We start from the raw sequence: 18,399 nt of genomic DNA on the forward strand, positions 1-18,399 counted from the left end.
GCTGAAAGAAAAAAATGGATTGTGAAGGGTGGGAGGATAGCAGCAGACAGGAGGGCAGGCAAGGAAATCTACTGATATATGGGAACAAGAAAGAAAAAGGATAACCATGTGCATTCCGGGGTGCCACTCATTTTCACATATTTCCCCAGTATCTCGAGCCCTTTCAACAGAAGTTTATTTAGGTTCAGAAGTTATGAATCATTCCACCTATGGAAACTGACTCTCTGATGAATAAAATTCTGTTAATAAAACTCTGTCTACACATTTTGTGTGGACTGAGCTACCAGAAGAAGTCACAAAGCATGGCATGTTCACAGTAACAGTGACCTTGTGACTGAAGAACTCCTTTCCACCACTTTAGAGTCAAAAAGAAGTTATGGGAACATTTTTGAAGTGTCATAAAATTTTGAAGTACCACAAAATGCTTTGAAAGTCTCCATTTTAATTGTAAACACTTATGAAAGTCTAATTTAATGGCTTGTGTCAGGTGAAATAACATCTATATAAGAGAAATGGCCTGTAAAATCACATTTACTTGCATGTCCTAAGTACTGGAATATACTTCTTTTTAAGACAGTTTCTGATGTTCTTCAAATGAGTCAATAAACATTGATCATTAAATGCATATTTGCTTTCACATCCCAGATCTGAAGGTAAGAAACTCTGATCCTTATTTAATCTTCATATTATCCAGGTTGAGAAACAAGGACAAGGCTTGTATTTGTTTTAATATTAATTTAAAAATGACATGAATATTGGATTTTGCTGGCTTCATTCTAGTATTACCAATAAAAATGTAGTCAACTTTCTAGTCTGCAAGAGTTAAAATGTTCAATTTTAAAATTTCAAAAGACCGAGTTTATGAAAATTGGTTCAAGCAAAAAACAAATTAGAAGTTAATTTCCGCTGCGAGAATAACCATAGCTGCATAATTAAAAACTATTAATTATTTGGTTTTTTTCAGATGAATTCAAATTATTTATGAAGAGGCTGCCTATGAATTATTTCCTGAACACATCTGCTGTGATGCATTTGTGGACAATGGACTCTAATTTCCAACGCCGCTACGAGCAGCTGGAGAACAGCATGAAGCAGCTCTTCCTCAAGGCCCAGAGAACGGTGCACAAGCTCTTCGGCTTGAGCAAGAGGTGCCACAAACAGCCACTCATCCGCATGCCAAGGCAGAGGTAAGGAACCCTCGAATCTGGGGAAATCCAAACTGCTCTAAGGAAGTCTGTGAAATCCCGGGAAATCCAAACTGCTGTCTTGGCACTAAAATCTCCTCAAGGCCACGGAAATGGGAATGGTACGGGCACAGGGTACAGTCCTTGTGTTTTTAGGAGTTGAACAATCCCAGCTTTCCATATCACTCCATTCCTGTTTTCCTAAATGCAATGGGAAAGGTCAGAATGAATCCTGATGTAGGAGGCAACTTAGAAGAGACATGAGCACAGATCCATCCCATTTGGTTCGCCTCTGTTTTACAGAGCCGCGTTTTCCACGGCACTTGGCCAGGCGTGACAATGCCAAAGAATTGTGTGCAGAATCCTGAATAACTGCTCTGGAGCAAGCATAACTATTTTAGGAACTTTGTGGGTCATTATACAGTGTATACTGCACACAATTGATTTCTCGTCTCGTTTGTCAAATATGAATTAGATTGGAAAGGATGCCTGAGGAAAGAAAATAGCAGAGTTTCAGTCCTTCTTAGAAATAGAGAGAGATCCTGAAAGCCAGCTAATCAAATCTATATTAGCATAAAATGGGTATACTCGATTGCTGGTCGAAAATTGCTTTGTTGAAATTAGCACAGTGACACTACAGTAAATCTGAAATGAATGAGCATTTAAGGACATTATTCTTCTGAGCACAAGCACTGTGGGATTGTCCAGTGACTCCTGCATTTAGCACGTTTCTCCATTGATTTTAAAGAAATCTAGCTTAGGTTCAGTGTTCCAGAACTGCCAGGGATACTTTACACTCCCCTGCTTTCGACTCTGCTGCTGCAAGCAGAAGCACCATCAATTCCTCTTTGCCTTTCGGTGGCCCTCCCCCTTCTTTCAGGAGGCAGTGCTTGTGGTTTTCATGCCCCCCTTCTTCTACATATTGTGCTTTGCGCTCTCATCTGGTAGTTGAATGTATTTTTCACTTGTGGGGGCATTTCATGATCAGAAAACATTCTGCTAAGGGAGGTTATATAACCTTTCTAGAGCCTTGTATCCTCTCGGGTGTGTCTTGGGCGTGACCTGAATGAGCATCCTGCAAAGAGATGATTCACCATGAACCTCTGCAGGAGACCAGAGCTTCTTAAAACACAAGAGACAATCCAGGCTCACTTTCTTCCCCACCAAAACTGAATATATTTCAAATAATTTAACATAATCAGGTCTTCTAAAATGACCTCCACAGGGCTTTCGGGCAACGTTTGGTTGCCACAGATAATGGCAGTGATAAAGATGAATGAGATATTTAAAGTTGCAAGGATTGATCAAATACAGCTTTCTCGTTATGTCAAGGATTTTTTTTTAAATGCAGAACTTGCAACTTAATGATTTATGTTTTAATATAAAGATGTGGCACTGTGCCAAAAAGATGTGGACAGGCTGGGAAAGGTCCAGACAAGGGCCACAAAGATGATCCCAGAACAGGAAGCTGCTCCATTAAGAGAAGCTGAGAGACTTGGGTTTGTCTGACTGTGAGAAAAGAAGTCTGAGGAGAGACCTTATTTCCATGTTCCAGTATTTACAAGGGGACACAAAAAAGATGGAGACTCCTTTTTTATAAGGAGTCACATGGAAAAGACGGGGGGAAATGGGAACAAGTTACTGCTGGGGAGATTCCGAGTGGACACAAGAGGAAAACGTTTCACAATGAGAACGATCAGTCACTGGAATAACTTCCCCAGGGAAGCAGTGAATTCCCTAATGTTGGGCACTTTTAAGATGAAGCTGGACAGGGTGCTGGGCCATCTTTTCTAGACCATGCTTTTGCCAACAAAGGTTGGACCAAATGATCCTTGAGATCCCTTCCAACCTGGAGGCGATTCCATGATTCTACGACAGTAAATGTTGCTAGCGATGAGCCTGCCTCTTTCACAGGGAGTTGCACCAGGCTTTCATGGCAGTTTGATTTTGCAGTGCATCTCGAACTTAGAAACACCATCACTCACTTTTGAGTTAATTATGTCTCATTTTAGTGACTACCCTAAATTTTTTTTCTTGTCAGTACAGAGGGAGGGCGTATGATGTAGTGATGAGCAACAGATGACTCAAATATCAGTGTTAAAGGCAGGCTTGGGAATACTTTGCCAGTGGGATACGTTTGCTAAAAGAGACAGTTTTCAAAGGTTGGATTCCATCTGACTATCTGGGAAAACTGCCTTCTGACATGCAGGCTTTTATGGCTGATAAGAAGAGCTTTAAAATGAGAAGTGAGGGGAAAAGGCCAAAAGAAACTGGTTTAATGTCCAAACCTGTTTTAAAAAAAATCTGATAGATCAAGATAAAGTATTGGATAAAGGAATATCAGTGGCGAAAATACCAAAGGGAGAAAGAAAGCAGAACTTTGACAGAATAGTTTTCAGATATTCCTCATGACAAGAGTATATCTAATCCAGATAAAATACTGAATTTTTAATACCTGCCAACGGGTAAGTGAATGGCAGTGTAGAATGAATATCCGAGTAATGCCAGGGAGAAACAGGAGCCGTTGCTCAGGCTGTAACATCAAGCATTTCAGCAGACAGTGAGTGGAATAAGAGAACCAAACCCCAGGACTAAATTTTCTTATGTTCAAGAGAAGACAGAAATAAAAGCAGAAAAAACATCTTCGTGACCTTCAGGGTCCCTTCCAGCCTAAGCCAATCTATGATTCTGTGTGCCATTGCCAGTCTAGGTTTCAAACAAACAAGAAGGGGGAATTGGAACAAAATGTCATTCTTTTCCAAGGTTTTCTAAACATCTCCTTCAGGTTAGTGTTTGGGCTCTGCTACTGGGTGAATTTTATTATGGAAAGAGAAATTAGATTGAGTTAATGAAGATATAAACACTATTTTTGATAGTACTTTTTGGGCATGCGTCTTTTCAGATACAGATTAAAGAGGCAATGCTTCAACTTTTAGTAAAGGTCATGGTGCTGGCAGTGAGTAAAACCAACTCTGCTAATGTTTAATTCTACACCGAGTTTCACTAATCGACAGAATATTTGTATAAAGGATTTTTAAAGGAGTGTCTGGAGAGTGAGGGTTGGTTTTTCTCTTTCATGAAACTGGGAGGTATGTCCTCAAAATTTAATATAATTCATCAAAACACTCTCTCAGACTGGAGTTTTACAGAGATTTATCTATGTGGTCTGCCAGAAATCATTTGGTCACGCCTGAACGAGCTCCTGCATATGGTCAAGGTTATCATTAATTACTGAAAATACTCATCTCTTTTCTCTGGCCACAACATTTCTTTCTTGAACATGAAACAAATTGTTGCCTGATTGTTTTAAATGGGACTTAATTAATGAGTTACACAGAATTCCTTGCAACTTCTTTCATGTCTCCTGAAGACCAAGACACTTAGTAATCATAATACTAAATTACATTTATATTTAAATTTTCTAATCCTGAAACCAAAATACCATTGAATCCTCTCCTTACACCATTGTTCACAGCAAAAAAAGACTCAATTAACCTGCAGGTTAAAGGAACTACATTTCCATGTCTTCTTTTTGAACACAGTTTATAGTTTTCAGCTAGAATAAAGTACAAATAGTTTTCTTTCAGTTTGTACTTGTGGTCAGAACAATTTACTGCAGCACTTTTGTGTACAGTGCGGGTGGGCACAGGATTACTATTTTTATTTTATTCTGTTCACTGCAAATCTTTTCAAGTTCCAGATGTTCTGCCCTGCTTTTAAGCTTGCTTTCATTACCATGAAACAGATGATTGGTCCTTTTCCTGAAAGTTAGATCATGCCAAGACACATCAAAACCCCTCATATTTCCATTGTGGCACTGCTGAGTGTAACTTTTAAAATTCACCTGAATCAATTGATCAGTCTGTAATCAGTGGAATAGTTAGTGGTTGTCTTGAGTTCAACCAAAAATACCAACTAAAATTCGAAGCCAACGAAGTGCAGAGAAATTGCTATGTAGGTAATCTGCTCCCATGTTGTGTCTAAGGATGGACTAACAAAACAGTCCATTCCAAGTGACAAAAACAACACGAAAAAACAATGCACTCTGAAAAAGAAACGTGTTCTGCAGAATAGTACTACCAGGTGAGCTTCTGCCTCCATGAACTTGAGGCTCTGCTGCTTCAAGAGGCTGAGGTGATTATTTCTAGTGTGTTCTCACCACATTGACACATCAGGCTTAAAACCATGGAGTATCCTTGTGTTTTCTTGGGCAGAGTCCACTGCATGCGCAGCAATGGTTATCCCACTCGAGGGCCAGCTCCTGCTGCAGTTTTTGTGCAGCAATGTGGTTGAGAGATGGCACAATACATTGTGCTTTGCAGGGATCAGCAGGAGCTGTAACACATGGATGGGAGGGTTGTTGAGCAGTGCAATGAGTACAGCACATTTGGTTTGCAGGAATCAAGCTGAGGTGCAAAACACGTGTGCCCTGAGCTCATCTTCTGCATTTCTGGTTAGGACCATGAGCTGTGGGGAGCAATGGTTAATCTTTGGAAGGGATTTGTTGTGGAGTGCATCTACCCTGAGAAAGGACTAAACTGGTCATTTAGTCCAAGCTCTGGATTCCAGCAGCATCTTCCTCAAATGAGGTCAGAAAGTGAGTGCAAGTTTCCTCACTGGCTTAGGCTAAGCCTACTGACTCACACCTGCACTGGAGGGTGACATCTGTGAGCCATCTCTCACTTTAACATCACCCTCAGGTTGAACCTTTTCATTTGAACCTTTTCATTTGTCAAAGACAAAATAAGTGGAGGGAATTAGTAAATATCAATTGTACTGCACAGGGCCACTGTAACTCACATATGGCAAGGGAAGGGAAGTGGTGAAGCAGCAAGCAAAGTTGTGGTTATACAGCTGTCACTGTGTTATGGGGAGGGAAAAGGGGTTTTCTTTCTGTTTTGGTGAACACAGCAGTAAGGTTTAATTTCAAATGCAATGACTGTGCTGAGAAGCTGAAAATCCCAAAAACAGAAGACCTGATGCTACCCTTGAATTGCTGTCAGTGAAACCCCTGATGTGAACCAGAGCTAGGGGTGTGCTGGCACTCACATCCACCCAAATCATGGAACCAAAGTGAGAGGACTGGAATCCCCATGCTTGAGAGCATGAAAGAAATATAAACTGTCTTGGTGGAGAAGGAGAATCTTCCCTTTCCCAAATACTTTTCAAGAAGGACAGCAATGATTTCCCTGATTTAATATCCAGCCATTAGTGAAAGACATTGAAGAGAGGGGAAGCTTTCATTTCTTCCTTCAGAAGTGCCAGTTTAGAACTTGGTTTCATTCTTTTTGTGTCATTCAAATGGGTTCCTTCACTAATCATCCTTTTGAGTGAATACACTCAGTACAGGACATTGCTGTAGGTAGGAACCTTATCTGTATGCACTTTAAATCATTTCATAATGAAAACGCATCACTTAAGGCCTAATTTAATCAGGACCATCTGTGATTTAATAAAGACATAAACAAAAATATTAAAAGAAGAAATGTAATGTAAATACAGCAATAAGTCAGTGGGAAAAAATTGCATCTTCCTTGCATAATAACTAAATGGAAACCGGGTGCAACAATCTGCAAATGAAGATTATCAGCATCTCAAGTAAATAAGAATTTCAAACTCAGAACACCAAGGTATGGCATGTGAACAGAAAAGTATGGAGTTTTGAAGAGAATGTTAGTATTGGAATCTTTGAAAAGACTGGATGCTTAATGTTGCCATATAATTTACAGGGAAGGTGATAATTACACCAATAGTTGAGACACTTTTAAAAAGGATCTCATTCTGGTAACAGAAACTGAAGACAAATACAGACAAAACTTCTTAATAACTTTATAAAAGTATTTTAACATATAAAACCCCTATTTCTGGAAGGAAAGCCATTCTTGGCAGTTCTATGTTTGAAGCATGTCCTTATCTCCATGAAGGTTATTTTTTTTAAGAAGCATACTCAGAAGCTAACATAGACTTAGAAGGAGTTCATCACTAGAGGCAGTGAATAGCTACATCAAACAGAAGAGCTTCAGAAAGAATTCTGCTGTTTAAACCCAGATTTTTTTCTAGAATTTCCCCCAGAATGCACCACAGGCAGCTATGAAAGAAGGAAGAGCCAAGAATTTGCATTTTCTTGTTTTTCTCTTATTTTTGAATTTCGCGTAGCAAAACATTCACATGCCCTAGAAGCACTGCAAGGCCTGAATACTCTAAAAACACTTTGGAGAAGGGATTTGTGTCTTAGTCTTCTCTTCAGTCCATAGGGAGAAAAACAGATTTAAACAAGATGACTTTTTTACAGCATCTGTAACACAGTCCATCAGAACACTGAGGCCTGGAAACCTGGTTCCTTCAGAATGCTCCAGAATGAAATACATAAGAAATAAAGAGGGTAGTGCAGGTTAATCCCATTCCCTCAGGATGTAAGGCAGGATTAGTTCCTTACATCCCACAGTTGTTTATCAGCTACTTCAGACTGCTTTGCTGTGAGTGTAATTGATTCATGGGTACGACATTACTAAGGAGTAAAATCTTCCACCAAGGAAGCCACAGAGTTCAAGATATGAAAGTTTCACCGTGCTTCAGAGACTTTTTTCCTTAAAGAACATTTGTGGCATTGGATGCAAGGGGAAAAAATCTAATTATCCATCACTTAGCAGGCTGCTGGAATGAAGGTGACCAGTGAGTCCAGAGGAAAATGATGTTTTAGAAAGGCAGTGTAAGACAGCAAAAGCTCCTCTGGATGGGCTGGGTTTACAATGATTCTTCTGAACATGAGGTGCTAAATAAACAGTATTTTGTCTGATTTCAGAACATCTTCTTTAATGGAGGACAAGGATCATGGAGATGTTTCTAAACAAAAGTGGTTCCAAGAAAGAACAAAGAAAAATGTGTCATTACTAGTATGTTTAAAAAAAAAAAAAAAAGATTTTTACTTTATCTGCTCCAATTAAGATATTGCATCTGGGAGTTAAAAATGGATTTACAAATTTTAACGTAAAGGAATGCCTGTCCAGTGGAAATTTAGATTGGATCTGACATGCCAGGTGCCCATCTGAAAGTCGCATGGCACAGACAAGGAAGGTGATAAGATGAACGTGTGTGAGATAAAAGGAAGGTCAGTTTGGTAGTGGTTGCTTTACTAACCCGAATACTAAGCGTGCATCTGCTCTCAAAGGAAATGAAATGAACCGCTTTGAGGTGATACCTTTAATTGGATCGGGGATTAGAGTTATTTAAAACCAACGTGACATACATAAAAATGTGATCTGGAGCCCTGCAAATAACAGGTCTGATCACAAGGAGGAGCAGAGATAAACTCTTGTGTACACATGTGTTTTCACTCGTGGTTTAAGAGCTGTATAGACGCAGGGCAGCCTGCTCTTGGCACCTGTCCCTGGAATACCTTTCCTCTCAAGGAGATTTGGGGTTCTGATGGTGCAGGACTTTATTGCACATTCCTAGAGGCTGTTCTTGACCACCTGCTACCCATGAAAATTTTTCCAGCTGCTCCTCAACTCCACTTTTGATGTTTTTGATGAATAGAAACATTAGAATGAAGTAATTTCAACATGTCAGACAGTGAAATGAGTAGAGAGAGTTTATATTAATGTCACAGGGCAGGAGTATTCTGTGCATTATGTGCAGTATGTGCAATGAAATCACATTTCCACACCAATGTTCTGTCCTTTTCAACTGTAAACAACTTACCAGTGCAACTGTCCCATGAAAACAGTGTTTTGGCCAGCATAGTTTACATTTTGTCACGGAATGTTAAAAAAAGAAAATCATCTCAGTAAGATTCATCTGGCATGAAAGCTGTTATACCAATACAGTATGACACATGATTTAATGATATTGAAGATATATGATATAATGCTGATTTAACATTGTAGGGTGTTGAGTTACACCTTGTTCTGAGGCTTGCAACACTAAAATATGACTGCTGAATCACTGACCACACGGCAAACAGCCTACACTTTAACAGGACATAGCAGATGTGACTTGTATTGCCCACACATTACCTATGACTGCTGGATATTCAGACAACATTTCAAAGGAGTCACCATTCAGACCTGCAACAGCAGAACATGACTCAAGGAAATCATCTGCTCAAGAAGAGTGATGTTCTTGTGGGATCACTTCTGAGAGTGACAGGGTGATAAGAATGGAAATCACATATTCTGCTGGAACACGAATTTCCCCTACACAGTCCAGTTCTGAGAAAGTGGAAAGTTGGGCTCAGCTTCCACTTCTCCATCATGAAAGAGTTTCTAGAGTGTCCATTTATTTCAGATCTGCTGACACTAATTTGCTACCACTGGAAATTGCCTCTGTCCCTTCCATCTAACAAAACATCTCTTTGTTTCCCACCCAAATGTCCAAACTTTCTTTTTTTCCCCCAGGTAAATTTTGTAATTCAATTGATCCAACCAACCTGAAAATTTGAAAAAAATTAAACACAAGGTGCTTAAAATAACATTTTATTTTATAGATGTGTGGTGTTAAAAAAAAAAAAAGAAAAAAGAAAAACATGGGTTAAGAAAAAGCTGCTAAAGAATTTCAGCTACAAAGTATTCAGCACATTTAATCCCCAGTGTAAAAGCAAAGTACTGAAGATCTTGCTTTTGGCCTTTTGGCTTTTACTGTGACCAAACTGCTGTAAAGGACTTTTCCTCAGGCCAGATTTAGAGACATCTTAATCACCTATCCACATGAATCACTTGCAGAGACAACATCAGAGCCAGCACTGCGGTGACTCAGAAGGCTTGGAAGTCTACACTTTAAAATAATTACTTGACAGGTGGATAGATCCTGGCACACATTTCTGGACTTGGCAGCTCCTGTTTGCCCCTGGCCTGGTGACCATCTGTCTCTGCGGTCATGACATGTGACATGGTGGCCATGAGCCTCTCTGGACAGCACCCCACCACCTTCAGCATAATGTACTCCACCAATGCAGCTGGAGGTCAGGCAAGGATACCAGAGGGGTATTGGATCTTGGAGCATCCTGGGCTTCAGGCCATCCCAAGTCCAGACAGTCGTAGTATCTTCCAGATTTCCTGCATAATAACAGCATATTTGAACAGGGGGATCATAAAATGTATCATAAGGGTGTATCTTTTATCATTTACGAGTTATTAAGTGAGGCATGTACAAACTAAGTAAAAATGAGCTTTGTCTTCTTCATCACTCCAATATAAGAAAGATCTAAAGCTGTTGTAGAGCATTCAAAAGAAGCCACGAGGATGGTGAAGGGCCTTGAGGTGAAGCCATATGATGAGCAGCTGAGGGCACTTGGTCTGTTCAGCCTGGGGAAGAGGAGACTGAGGGGAGACCTCCCTGCAGTTACAACTTCCTTCGGAATGAGAGAGGAGGGACAGACACGGATCTCTGCTCCCTGGTGACCAGGGACAGGACCCCAGGGAATGGCTGGAGCTGTGCCAGGGCAGGCTCAGGCTGGAGATCAGGAAAAAGTTCTTCCCCCAGAGGGTCCTGGGGCACTGAACAGGGAATGGGCATGGCCCTGAGGCTGCTAGAGCTCCAGGAGAGGGTGGGATTGTTGGGGTGTCTGTGCAGGGCCTGGGCTTGGACTGGATGACTGGTGGGTCCCTTCCAACTCAACTTTTTCTGTGATTCTGTGGTCAGGAATCCTCTATGGAGCCACCAAAGCCCCTCAGTCTGTAGCCAGCACAGTCCCACAGCCTGGCTAGATCCCATCTCCCTCGTTCTCTTTTTCCATTGTGTCCCTTCACAGTGACAGCCAGGGTGTTTGTCACAGTGGGGTCCCAGCCCAGGCTGCCACGAACTCTGTAACATAAACACTTGTCTGTGCTGTTTGAGGGGAGAATGTCTCCTCTGTGGGGAGATGGTACTAATGCAAAGCACTAGAAAGCTTTGACACAAGTGCAGAGGAAAAAGGGAGATGAAGGCTGGACTTGTGTGGATATTGCCAGGCATATCCATATTTCAGGATTTTGTTGCTCCCATGCCTTGCTTAGACAATGAGGTCTCTGCTTGTCAGGTCAGGTTTGTCAACACTCTGAAAATGAGCTTTGCACGATCAGAATCAGAAAAAAAATCTCAATTAAACAAGCAGAGGAACTGTGAGACATGCATTGACATAGAAATGAACAGAGACTAGTGAGTGTCTGATATTCCTCACCTGGGTTAAGTCATATGCGATTTACTTTGTGAGATTGCTCAGAAGGTGAGGTACTAGCTCCTCAAAGGGACATCAAACACCATTCTTTACCCTTCAGGGTTGTGCCACAGGTCATCTTACCTAAGGACATATATTTGCTTTGAACAGATAAATTTGAAGATTGCATAGACAGGTTAGATTAAATATTAGGGAGGAATTCTCTGCGAGGGTGGGGAGGCCCTGGCACAGGGTGCCCAGAGAAGCTGTGGCTGCCCCTGGATCCCTGCAAGTGTCCAAGGTCAGGTTGGACAGGGCTTGGAGCACCCTGGGCTAGTGGAAGGTGTCCCTGCCCATGGCAGGGGGTGGAACTGGATGGGCTTTGAGGTTTTTTCCACCCAAACCAGGCTGGGATTCTGGGATTCCAGGACTCCGCTCCTTAGCACTGGATTGGTGCAGGAGGTGCTCAGCAGCCGCCTCAGTGGGCTGCAGGTCCCCTTTGCCCGAGTTCAGGAGGATTCTCCCTTTCCCTTTGCAACAGCCTGGCAAACACGGAGCCTTTCAGCCCACACCATTCCCCCTCTGGGCGAGCACCAAGACATTCACAGCCTCGCAAGGCTGCGTTGCCACCCCACGTGCTGCAGCCCCTGCCAGGCCTGCTCAGGGAGCCCAGGCAGCTCTGCACACATCTCCTGGCAATTGCTCATTTGGGAGCAAGCAGGAGCCGCACACTGCACAGACACACCAAGCATCTGCTTTGCTCTGAACCCCAAGGACAGGCAGTGTCCAGCGTGGCACTCTGGGCCATCCTGGACGTTTCAGCTGCACACTGGCTGTTGCCAAGCACGTGTCCTGCCAGGCTCCTTGTCTCAGGAGATTTTCACCGAGGCAGCAAGAGCTGCACTGCCAACTGCATTTTAGTGCTGCAGCACCTCTGGGGGCACCTGCCCCAGCGAGTGAGATCCAATGTCCTGGCAGCAAAATCCCTGGGTGCCTCACAAGGAGTTCCACAAAACAGCCTGGGAGCTGCTCCCCTGCACAACAGGGACTTGTGCCACATCTCCTTGCCATGGCTGAGAGCACTCCTTCCTGCAGAGATCCTACAGAATCATCCCTGCACCAGGGCAGCTCTCGGCGAGGAGAACTGCACCCAAAAAAGGGGCTTTGGCATCAAACAACCGCCCTGTGCCCCAGGAGTCACAAGGACTTGCTGTCCCCGCATCCCTCCCGGCCCAGGCAGCGCCTTTCTCCTCTGCCCCACCCAGCACACACTGCAACGCCCCAGAACCAAAAGGCTTCGGGCTCCAGCATTTCCCCCCAGATCAACGACTGCAGTGCAATGAAAACAACAAGCACTTCTGATTTATCAATTCAATCACTTTATTCAATCATTTTATTTCAATGAAATCATCTTGTCTATATCTAACCTGCTCTAACTGAGCAACAGCTACAGCTCCACTGCCTAAGGAATATATTCCAGAGGAACATACTCCAGACCAAGTGCTGAATAAGATTATCTATCAGAAACAAAAAGAGCTTCCTACCCCTTTTCTTTACAAATTAATGTCCAGTTTAAACCTTCAGAGCTCTTGGCTTTCTTATGCCACTACCTAGGCTGAGCCCATTTGTAATTTATCAATTAAATAGGAATAGAAGGCATGATATTGGCCTTTATTCTGTTATCTAAAACACTAGCAGGGAGCTCTACTAACATCTACCCCTACTTTCCCCTACAGACTTTATTCATTCTCCCAGTTTTGCTCCTCCAATCCTTGGGGCAGCAGCTACAATGGCCCCTCAGTCAGGAGCCTCCTGGCCCTCCAGCAGATCGACACTGCCACTGAGCTTGGTGTCGTCTGCCAAATGACTGAGGGTGCCCTCCATCGTCTTGTCCAGATCAGTGAAGATGATGTCAATGCCACAGTCAGGATTTTGGTTACTCAGACCAGAACCCTGACTTGCTTTGGCACTTGCTTTGCTGTGTCTTGTTTTCTAGTCATGTCTGTGTCCCAAAGAAGAGAACCAGGGTCTGTCTTTGAGGACCTGCCAGATCAGTGAAGGTGCCTTTAAACCCGGTTGGTTGGGGAAGGGCTCCTATCCATGCCAAGCCTGCCAGTCGGATGCCAACAGCTGTGACGGATGCCTGGGACAATGCAAAGGCATTCCAGATACTCCAGTCAAGGCATCCACTTTGTGCAGGGCCTGGCTCAGGTGCCTGTGCACAAACACGCGCGGTGTGGGGAGCACAGCAGAGGGAGGACAGATCCTTCCAGTGCTCATTGCAGGGCTCATCCCTCCGTGGGTGTTCCACCATTGGCAGCACGGAGCCATGGTGGGACGGCCTCTATGCCTGGAGCACTGGAAGGAGGTGTCTGAGGCTCCCGAACGCCCTGCACAGAGCCCTGAACACCCTCCTGAAGGGGGACGGCCTCGGCATGGGGACAGCTGCAGTTTGGTCGCTGCTTTGAGACCATAACTCGCTGGGGAGGGACACTGAGCCGCTGTCTTCAGCAACGCTGCCGCTCAGGTCTCCGTCTTCGGCCCAGGCCTCACATGGGAGGGGCCCTGAGCTGCTCTCCTCCTCGCTGCTCCAGCTCAGGTGCATGTCTTCGGCCCATGACCCGCACGGGAAGGAGCCTGAGCCACTCTCTTCCCCAATGCTCCTGCTCTGCTGGGTGTCTTCTGGCCATTCCTCACATGGAGGGGACCCTGAGCTGCTCTCCTCCTCACTGCTCCAGCTCAGGTGTGTGACTTCTGCCCACTTTGTGGACAGCCCTGGCAAACTCCACACAGACCTGAGCGTTTTGGAGCGGGACCCCTCCTCAGATGGTGCCTCTGACAGGCACAGCTCTGCTTCTGCGCCTGCCTCCTGCCCATCGAGATCTTCCAGCTGGCTGGGCGAGGGGCTGGGGGAGCTGCGGTCCATAGCCGGGTATGGGGTCGAGGCCCTTCTCCGGCTGTGAGGGGCTCTGCTGGGCAGAGCTGGGGCTGGGCCTGTGGCTGTGCACGGCTGAAGGTTCCCGTGCTCTGCCCATGCCTCGCGTGGCCTCAAAGGGGGCCTCTCTTCTTCACTTCCCCAGCTCGCATCTGTTCCACGTTCTTCTTCGGACAGCTCTTGGAGGCTGTCCACTTCCAAGTCTTCCTCCAGCTGCCCTCCCAGCACTGCCCCTGCCTCCTGCCAAGCGACAGCTTCCAGCCGGCCGGGCCAGGGGCTGGGGGCGCAGCAGGGGCTGTGCGGGGCAGCTGCCCGGCTCTGTGCCCCTGCTGCGGGGGCCGCTGCCGCCGTCCCTGAGCCCGTGCCCTGGTCCAGGTGCCGCTGTGTCCCCGGCTGCTGGCCGCGTCGCCGGATCACAGCCGCCACCCTGCTCAGCATGGCCCGGGAGCCGCGCCGCAGCGAGTGCAGCAGAGCCTGTCCGCAGCCCCTGGGGCTGTGCGGGGCCGCTGCCCGGCTCTCTGCTGCTGCCGCCTGCGCGCCAGGGGCAGCACAGGAGTCACGGTGCTCCTCAGCTTCCTGCGGGGCTGCCCGTGACTCGCAGCTGCGCCCCTGCACGGAGGAGGCCGAGGCTGAGCACCCGGCACTCGGACAGCGGGGCAGGGGGCTCAGAACCAGCTGCAAACCGGCTGGAACCAGCTGGAACCGGCGGGGACAGGAGTGTGTAAAGAGTGCGGTGACAGAGCTGTCACACAGCTCCTCGCAGTGACAAATCAGCCACTGCAAATGGAAGCCGTGGATGTGCCACAGCTTTAGAAAAGCTTGTTTTCACATCATGCACAGCTGTAGAGTTGTAGAAGGCATCACCGCAGGCTGAAATTTATTTATAAATAATTACAAATGAAAAAGAATTGTGGAAAATGTTCAAAACAGTCCAAGAACATCATTGTATTGGTGTTTATTACGTGTGATAATTGTATACTCAGCCGAGAATTCCCTTCTAAAATCAGCACAGAGGGCCCACTGAAAAATGCAGAGGCGCTTGCACAAGGAACATGGGCAACACCAAGTTTAGGATCAAGACCTGGGATGTGAAAATCCTGGGCTCATTGGGAAAAGGGGTTTCCTTCCACCACAGTTAAAGAATTCCATCATTTGCCCCTTTATAATGCAGAGTAAACCACAGGAGAACTCAGATGGTTCAGGAGGCAAAGGAAAAAACTCCAGAGATGAGCTATTGGAATGCAGTTTAAAGAATGGCTGAAATGTTGACATAGCTCCAATTTCAATTGGGAAATTACAAGAGGAAATAATGGTGAATATTCCAGTGAAAGAGGGCAGGGTTAGATGGGCTGTTGGGAAGGAATTGTTGCCTGTGAGGGTGGGGAGGCCCTGGCACAGGGTGCCCAGAGAAGCTGTGGCTGCCCCTGGATCCCTGGCAGTGTCCAAGGCCAGGTTGGACAGGGCTTGGAGCACCCTGGGCTGGTGGAAGGTGTCCCTGCCCATGGCAGGGGGTGGCACTGGATAAGGTTTAAAGTCCCTTCCATCCCAAACCATTCCATGAGTTCATGAAAAGATTTATGCAAAGTTTCATATGACTGATTCCTACCAGGGTGTTTTTCAATTTGCAACACAAAGAGAGAAATAACTCATATATACATAACTCAGCTTCGTAATTATCAAAAGTTTATAATTCTTTCTTATTTACAATCTATTATGTCTTTTATAAACCAGAATTTAGTTAATTTTTGGTGTAATATATTCTCTTTATTCTCTCATATGCTCTTGACAAGAGCAAAATAAATTGATAGAAAGAAGCTGAAGGGTAAAGGGTAGGGAAACATTTGATTTTTCTGAAATTGAACTGTTAGATAAGAATTCAGTTTGTGCATAATTACCATGGATACTTTCAAGTGTAATTTTGAACAAAAGCAATAGAAAAAACTATATACAAGAGTATTTAATTTTTTTAGAAACATAAAGAAGCCTCTGCAAAATTAAAATTTTCAAATTAAGAATTCATTACTGGTATCACGTGTGTGTAGCTATATCCAGATTGGTAAACACAACATACATTGATCACCCCGAGGAGCAATATCAGCATCTCTGCTGTCAGCAGTGATATGACACCACTGCCTTTGCCCCCTCCCCTTGTCCTTCTCCCTTCCTGCCTTCCCCAGTTTTGGAATGAATTTATGTCTCCCAAGAGGTGCCAGGCAGACAGCCCAGGAGCATCCAGTCCTCTGTGCTCCTGGAGGGACAGGAATGAGCAGCAGGTCCAGGCTTGCTCTGTCTTGCCAACATACGTCACCTTTCCGTGGGAGGGGTCGCGGCTGGAGGGGTGAAGGCAAGCCCGTGATAAACAATGAGCCCAGGGTTATTTTATTCTCTGCTGGCTGTGGTGTGCACAGGTGTCACCCAGGGACAAGCTTTGCTGCTGAGGGACTCACCTCATCTTCTGTATTGCCAGAACATTTACATCCCTGACAGATTTCTTACAAACTCCACGTAGCTCCAGGACTGCACCCAGAGACTCTGACAAAAACAAACCGGAATCCTTCAGTCCCAGGTGGTTTGGGTGGGAAAGGACCTTAAAGCTCATCCAGTTCCATGCCCTGCCATGGCTAAGGGGATACCTTCCACCAGACCAGGTTGCTCCAAGCACCTTCCAGCTCTGTCCTCCCTATCCTTTGTTATTGTACAAAAGGCATAGACTTGCACTGATGCAAATTCCCCATGTTTTTATTCTTTTGGAGAAGTGCCACAAATATACCCCAGAAAATGAATATAAAGCACTGTGTTATCAGTAATATTCTTAAAAAAAAAAAAAAATCAATTTGAGAGTCATTTTTAGGCAGGAAACAGAAAAGCTTCAGGCTGAGAGGATGCAAATGAATTTTATTGCACCAAAAAGTGAAGGAGATCAGGGCCTTAAAGCAACCTTTGAAATGAAAACAAGATTGCCTTTCTGTCAAGTTTCCTTCCTCCACATTGCATCCCAACCAGTGTTTTGGAATTAAACAGTTGTCTCCTTATTCTACAACTGCATAATGACCAATGACAAAGAGAAAAATCAAATGTCCAAGCCAGTCCCATGGCTTCAACCCACACCTCTGCAGGAAATGGCAGGAGGGGCCTTTTTCCACAGAAGGGCATCAGAATTCATACGAGGAACTCACAGAAATCACACTCTGGGATCCCATGTGACCTATCCCAGGAAGACAATGCTGATTCAGGACATACAGTCTGTTTACCCTTTGTTTTGGACCCTGGGACGTATTAACAGGATACAATCAGTGTAGTAGTTTAAAATGGATGAGCACAGATCATTACAAAATCCCCCTCAAGCAGCAGATAACACAGCAAAGCTGCAGAAGGCATTAGTTCCAATTAATTTGTAAGGAATTTATCCCGGTCAGAATATTATCAGACTTCTAGAAACCCATCTTTGAAGCTATAGGTGATGGTGAGTATAAAATACTTATCTATTGCAAGGAGCAGAACTAATGGCACTCCAGACAAAAGGTGACACTTGCTAATTTTCTAACATAGTTATATTTTATTATCTTTAATAACTGACTCCTCTCAATTGTTGAGATATTAAAGTAAGAAGATAGCCCAAACCAAACTGAAGCCTTCTCTGAATTCTGCTAAGAATCACTTTCTCTTTGCTTAATTTGGAATGAGTCGATTTGCTTTAAACTCAAGAAACTATAAATGTAATTACAACCTCTACAGAAAGGCAAGTTTTTTTTTTCCCATTGTGAAGCTGCCACCATATTTACCACAAAATTTTTCTCCATGTTTTTGTTATTAAAAAAAACCCCAAACTTTAGGTTTTTTTAATTTATTTTCCTATATGGCTTTTTAGTCATTCAGATTCTTAGATAATTAGTTCCTGCCCTACCCATATGTCAGGAAAAAACTTCAGTATGCCTTCAAACTTCTGCTGTTACGTAAAAGTACAGCAAACATCAGCATTTGTTGTATTAATTGAAATTAATGTATGTCTTTGTGTTAAAAAAGAAATTTGGAATGCAATTAACTTTTTGAAAGGCATTTCCTTTTACAAAGCAATTAGAAGTCTCTGTCAACATGGCTTAGACTTTGTTCATTATATTTCCATTCCCTATTTTGAACAAGATATTTCC

The 18,399-nt window shown here is 44.2% G+C and overlaps 1 protein-coding gene across 2 annotated transcripts in view; it reads left to right on the plus strand.

The window, feature by feature from the left end:
- Positions 1-18,399, plus strand: part of BRINP3 (BMP/retinoic acid inducible neural specific 3) — a gene marked incomplete at both ends in the record, with an annotated part of 191,625 nt that overhangs the window by 149,741 nt on the left and 23,485 nt on the right. For both annotated transcript variants that reach the window (XM_082287579.1, XM_082287580.1), the window contains one exon: positions 965-1,187. In XM_082287579.1, coding sequence (XP_082143705.1) covers positions 965-1,187 — 223 coding nt within the window. The remainder of the gene's footprint in view (positions 1-964; positions 1,188-18,399) is intronic.

The sequence above is a fragment of the Coloeus monedula genome (assembly GCF_965178545.1).
Source record: "Coloeus monedula genome assembly, chromosome: 9".
Taxonomy (NCBI): Eukaryota; Metazoa; Chordata; class Aves; order Passeriformes; family Corvidae; genus Coloeus; species Coloeus monedula.